Below are 6,590 nucleotides of genomic sequence, written 5' to 3'. Positions count from 1 at the left end.
CACTTCAATTTTATTGACAATATTATTCATTCTTAAAGAAACTGTTTTCATTATTGTTTTCTTGGTGCCATGTATGGAAATAGTCTATTGATTCAAAGAGATGATAATTCCTACAGTATAAAACACCCACATTTCATGAGAAATTTAACTGATATAAGTACAGACATCACAGGGCCTAGATAAATATACTAAAGACCTATTGTGATGGCTACTCTTGGTTGTCAACCTCTGGAGTGAACTACAATCAAGAAATTTAGAACAAACCTGTGGGATTTCTTGGGAGGGAGGGACTTGGTTTGAACCATTGAGTCAAGAAGAAACATGCTATTAATCTGGATCTTGAGGCAGGAATACACTCCTCTGCTGGAGCCTACAAAAGGACATGGAAAAGGAAAGCTTCTTATTCTTGCCTTCTTGCTCTTGCTTTGCTAGCAAGTGCATTCCTTCTCTGTCATTTCATCCACCCACTCCAGTATATGTGTGTGTGTGTGCTTGAACGTGTGTTTGTACGTGTGCTCGTGTGTCTGTGTGTGTATTAGGTTGTGTGTGAAGCTGTGTGTATGTGTTTGCCTATGAGTGTATGTGTGTGCATGTAACGGTATGTAAACAGAAAGAGAAGATCTTTTTCCCTAGAGAACCTTTACTAACCCACCTATAAAAATATTTTGTTAATTACAAAAGCCTCTTCTTACAGGAATGGTGGCTTTGACAGCTAAGAGAGTTCTCAAGCGGAATTTTCATATGTGAAATTTGTCCATGTTAAGAAAAGTGATAGAAAACTGTTTTACCTGGCTTCCAGTGACATCTTCTATGGATGGTCATAACACTTTGATTCAAAGGGAAAAATGATGGTGGAATAGTGAATATTTAAAAAAAAATTGCTGTTTCTTGGCAAGTAAAATCTGTAGAAAATTGATCATATTCATCAGCATATTATGAAGCTATATTTTTTATGTTTACTTATTTTTATTGGATATTTTATTTATTTACACTTCAAATGTTATCTCCTTTCCTGGTTTCCCGCCTCTCAGAAACTCTGTATCCCATCCTCTCTCCCCCTGCTCAAAAGAGGGTGTTCCTCTACTCACCCACCCACACCCACTCCCTGATCTCAACTTTCCTCCACTGGGGCATCTATCATGCCATGAAGCTGTATTTTATATCTTCACAGTCAACATTTTCCAACTTTGAACTGGTCCCATCCATTGAATCAAGGAGGCAAGCATAAAGACCATTATGTGGTAAGTTGCAACTGTCGAGTCCTGAAGGTATTTATAGAACGTAGCTTAATTTCTGGTATTTAAATTATTCTTAATATTTAAGCCTTCAATTTGGAGAGGGATAGTTGGCCATGATTCTTAACATAGTAATGATGCCATAAACATTAATATTCCTCTAGAATAGTTCTATACATGAACTTTGGGAAAAAATATGGAGACATAAAATCTCCCTTTTCATAGGAATAATATTAGAAGGAGGAAATAATAGACAAACAAGTACATTATATCTAATGGGTAGTTACAAGCACAGAAATTGCCCAAAGAAAAGAAAAAACAAATCTAAAATTTGATCTGTGTGTTTTAAATATTGGGAAAAAAATCTCAATATTAAATGCTTTCTCGATAGAAAAGAAAAATGGGGAGTATATATTTAACTGTCCACATAAAAGAAAGAAAGAAACAAACAAACAAGCAAATAAACAAAAATGGTTGACAGAAAAAAGTCCTCTGTGTGTGTGTGTGTGTGTGTGTGTGTGTGTGTGTGTGTGTGTGTGTGAATGTTTTCATATATGGAATAAAGGAAAAAACCAAAATGGTAAGTGATATTGTAAAATATGAAAACAAAATTTACTACATTCACACAATGGATAAAGAAGAAAATATTATTGTATATTACAGCATCTGGAAAACAGTATTATGAGAAATAAAAGAGAAAACCAACATATTATACCATTAACTGCGTCATCCAGAAATGAGGAGTGACTGCTTAAATGGTTTACAGAACTTAGAAGATGATGGCACATTACCTAAATATTATCACTACGATGTAAATGCATTTTACATTAAAAGGGTAAATGTTATAAATAAATCTAAGTGAAGCTTTTATTTTAAAATGTTCCTTTAGAGTCCTTTGGTAAAATATACAAACCCATAGACATTCTGTTTTTCCTGTAGGATGTCTCAACTTTGTATTACTTTCCCATTTCAGTCTTATTTCAAATAGTGAAGATTAATATGAAGCACATCTAAAGTATGAAGGGAAGAGTTTTTTGAACATTCAAAGAAATGTCCAGGATAAATAAATTGTTTTTAACAAAATTCAAAGAGATGTAACATGAAAAGACAGAATCAACAACGAAAAGGCTTCCTTTTCTACCATACTATTCCTTTTGGGGGGTGTTATGAACACAAAAAGAAAGTCTATAGGCAGGCCTGCTTTTTACATTGCAAGCATCAACACCTTTTAGGGACAAATCAGACACTATCCTGGCCCCCCCGCACCCTTTCCCACCCCCACCCCACCCCCAGTTTAGGATGAGAGGCAGCTCCTGCCTTGTCTGTAGTTATAATGCTTGTTTCTATTTCGTCACGGTTGTGCAATAATTTCCCCGACTGCCTGAGGACAGCTATGCCCCCGCCATTTGTGCCTAGGCCAGTGTTTATCCAACAGTCAAATCACCTCCATTCAGCCTATATACCATGAATACTGCCAGTCTCGCTGTGAGAAAGGATAATGAAAGAGAGCAATTTCAGGAAGGGTTCAAAATCGATGCCACCAAGAACGAACATGATGCTAGTAAGATGTTCATCGGGGGACTTTCCCAAGAAATAAGCAAGCAGGTACTTCTGGAATACTTGTCTAAGTTTGGTGAAGTAATAGACTTTATTATAAAAACAGACCCAAATACCGGTCTGTCTAGGGGATTTGGATTCGTGCTTTTCAAAGACAGTGCCACAGTAGAGAAGGTGCTTCGAGTGAAAGACCACAAAGTTGATGGCAAGAAAATAAAATTTAAAAGGGCTAAAGCCCTGGAATCTCAATTCCCCAATAAAAAGATTTTTGTGGGTGGGCTGAACCCGCGGATGTCTGAAGAAAAAATAAGGGCTTACTTTGGCACATTTGGGCAGATAGAGGCTATAGAGCTTCCACTGTGTTCCGACACTCAGGAAAGAAGAGCTTTCGGCTTTATCAAATACAGGGATGAAAACCCCGTTAGAAAGGTCTTAAAAACCAGGTACCATTTCATTGGCTCCAGTCGTTGTGAAGTTAAAATGGCATACCCTAAAGAATATACAGCTAGACAGTTGAGTAAAAGAAAGACTATAGCTAAAGATAGTACAAGAAAATCAGTTCCAGCTGTGGAGTTAGAAAACAATTGGAGAGGAGGAGGCAGCCCAAGCTTCCACACTATGGCTAACCCCGATGCTCAAGAAGCCAACCAAGATGCCCACAGAGCTGACTCATATACTTCTAGAGCAAACTCGGATGTACCTTTGGCAACTGTCCGTGGTTTCAGGGATACCCCCAATGCTTTCCAGTCGAACTCTAATGTTTTTGTGACAAATTCAACTGCTTTCATGGCAAGCAGTAATACTTTGAGGTCAAGCTCAAATACTGTATGGGTAAGCCATTGTGCTCTGGAGGCAAACCCAAATACCTTCTTGGCAAGCCAGTATACTCTTCCAAACACCTTAAGAATAAGCCAATACACTTTGGGAACATACGCAAATTCCTTAGGAGTGAGCCAGTATGCTTTGGCAGCGTTTTCAAATACTTTCGGGATAAACCAATATGCTTTGGGGGCAAATCAAAATGCTTTCTGGACAAACCAGTATCCTTTCGGAACATACTCAGATGCTTATGGGATAGGCCAATATGCTTCTGGAACAAGTCCAAATGCTTTTGGGGCAGGCCAGTATAGTTTGGGTACCAACTCAGATACCTGCAGGACAAACTGCTATGCTCTTGTGGCAAATCCATACAATATCTGGACAAACCAAAATGTTTAGGCGACAAACCCACATGTTTTCAGGATAAGCCAGTATGTTCTTGGGGCAAACACAAGTGCCTTTGGGTCAAGTCAGTATTCGGTGGGAGCAACCCAAAACTGTTTTGGACCAAATCTACATAACTTCGGAGCAAATGGAAACTTTTGTGGGGCAGCTGGAAGTGGTGGAAGTACTGGAGGAGTTAATTTTTCTCAAGTATATGGCAATTTCCTGAATGTCTGGAATACACTGCCAGCTTTTCACGGCCCTGATGGTGATCATTTCTCCCTCTACAGTTATGCGGCTTATGATGCAAGATCTGCCTGCACCTAATTACAATGTGCAAATAAGCTTGTCAACACTCCCTGTGAATGGTTACCAGAGAATTTATTCAGCATTTTGAAGCCTAACTACAAATCCTCTATCCGAGGACCATTCTGTCCAACAATAAAACATTCAGTAACTTATATGAAATGGCCCAACTACTGATTGATTGGACATTGCCACTATTTGCAGCAACTTTTGAAGTATCAATACATTTTCTATCACCTTTAACCATTGGACCTACAATAAAAAGACAAAGGCTTGAAACTAACTTGCTGAAGTTAGTTTGCCGGAAAATAAACATTGAAAACATTTATTTTTGAGTGACTGCTGTTTTGAATTGGGTTATTCTTTTGACCTTTACATGTGTTTTGCTGCAGAGAGGGAAGAGACATTTATTACTGCCCCCTTATCTTGAATTCTGTGTTGCTGTATTTGGGTTAGAGGTACTCATACAGTCCATTCAACTAGTTAATTTCAGTGAATAGAAACAAATTGCTTCTGAATACTTTCTGAAAAATATATTTTTATGTTTGTTGCATGTCCCAAATGTACACATTCTCATGATGTGAAACACAATCACTATTGCAAACGACTTTTACTTTTGTGAATTCTATTGTTAGTTAATCCAGGAATTTCCCCTTTACCTTATGACAACACAGTTTGACAAGCTTATAGTTTCCTAATTAGAACTCACAAGTTGTATTCCTTGGTCTTTATTCTGGCTCTGTTTTTACCCTTATTTTGAGACAGAGACTTATTAAGTTACATAGGCTACCCTTTAACAAGGTGACTTTGAACTTGAAATCCTTCTGCCTCAGCATTACTTGGTTTTATTTCTAAATATTCAGTGATTTTTCTCCCTCAGTCTACCTTCTATTTACAGGGATCTATTCTATGTCAGAAATTAAATTCAGGGAAACAATCCCAAGAGGATAGAATTATACCTAATTATTAAGAGAAATTTTACAAAAGATGGCTTGCCCAGCCATCTAAAATGTATCTTGGCCAGGGGCTTACAGGAGGGATAAGTGAAGTGAGTTGGCCTTTGCCAATAATATTCGAGGAGGCATGCAAAGTTGAGAATAAAGACAGCACTCATCTTAGTAACACAGAATTTTCTTGTTTGGTTGGTTGGATATTTAGTTTGATATTGTGTTTGCTTGTTTGATTAAGAGTAGAAACAGGGTGTGTGCATGATTACTAAGGAAAGGGTAGTAAAAAGGGCTAAAACATTCTCAGCAGCAACATAACAAACCATCAATGTGAATTCTATATATTTCAATTTTTCAAGTAAATAGTCGTTATTGTTTTTAAAGGAAAAGTTTTAATGCTAAATATAATATCTAAATACTATCAAAAATCTGTTTCATCATGTAATCAAAACATTTACTGGGACAACAAGTCCTTGCCATATTAGCAATTTAGAACTAATATCTTCAAAAATGCACATGGACAATGGAAGTTTTGGCATATTAGTGGAATTGTGAACGAGATATTGTTAGCAAGGTTAATAAACTCATGAGATCAAATAATGTAGACCATCCATACCCCTAGATCCCAAACATGAGAGAAATTAGAATGTGCAGTTACTCACTGAAGGAGGGAAAACATATAGCCTTAAGGAGCTATGAGAGTCCAAGTTACTCCATAAAGGTGCATACTCCACAAAAATATCCTAGTGTTCAAGATTCTGTCTTCTGAAACAGGCCAGGTACCAAAAGCCTCTGGAACGACTTTGTGGGTTAGGAGCTGACCTGGCTTTCACTCACCACTGTGAAGATACTGAACACAACTTCAAGGAATTCTAGTGTCTCCAAGTGGAATATATGTGCAAACTCTGACCAGTTCTCTGTGACATCACCCTATCTCAGCTTACATCATAGAACCCCTATCAGGCTGGTTCCTTCTGGAGTTACACTCAGAAACATTGAGCATCTCGAATTTATATTTTCATATGGCCTCCTAGAAATCCAAAATAAATAAATAAATAAATAAATAAATAAATAAATAAATAAATAAATAAATAAATGAATGAATGAATGAATAAATGAATAAATGAATGAATGAATGAATAAAAAATGAATAAACGAATAAACGAATAAATAACGAATAAATAACGAATAAATAAACGAATAAACCAATAAGCGAATATGCAAATTAGTGAATAAATAATGAATAATAAATGAATAAATGAATAAATGAATAAATGAACAAATGAACAAATGAACAAATGAACAAATGAACAAATGAATAAATAATAATGAATAAATGAAT

General features: G+C 36.6%; 1 protein-coding gene across 1 annotated transcript; it reads left to right on the top strand.

Moving 5' to 3' along the window:
* The first annotated feature begins 2,699 nt into the window (after positions 1 to 2,699).
* On the top strand, positions 2,700 to 4,559 carry LOC146999786 (uncharacterized). Its single transcript, XM_085834437.1, is given in 2 exon segments — positions 2,700 to 4,313; positions 4,315 to 4,559. Coding segments are annotated over 2 exon segments (1,692 nt in total). The 3' UTR covers positions 4,393 to 4,559.
* Positions 4,560 to 6,590: the final 2,031 nt, after the last annotated feature.

The sequence above is a fragment of the Mus caroli genome, unplaced genomic scaffold (assembly GCF_978045245.1).
Source record: "Mus caroli unplaced genomic scaffold, Mus_caroli_1 scaffold_39, whole genome shotgun sequence".
In the NCBI taxonomy this organism is placed as follows: domain Eukaryota; kingdom Metazoa; phylum Chordata; class Mammalia; order Rodentia; family Muridae; genus Mus; species Mus caroli.
The sequence above is the reverse complement of the archived record's forward strand: the minus strand, read 5'-3'. Positions and strand labels throughout refer to the sequence as shown.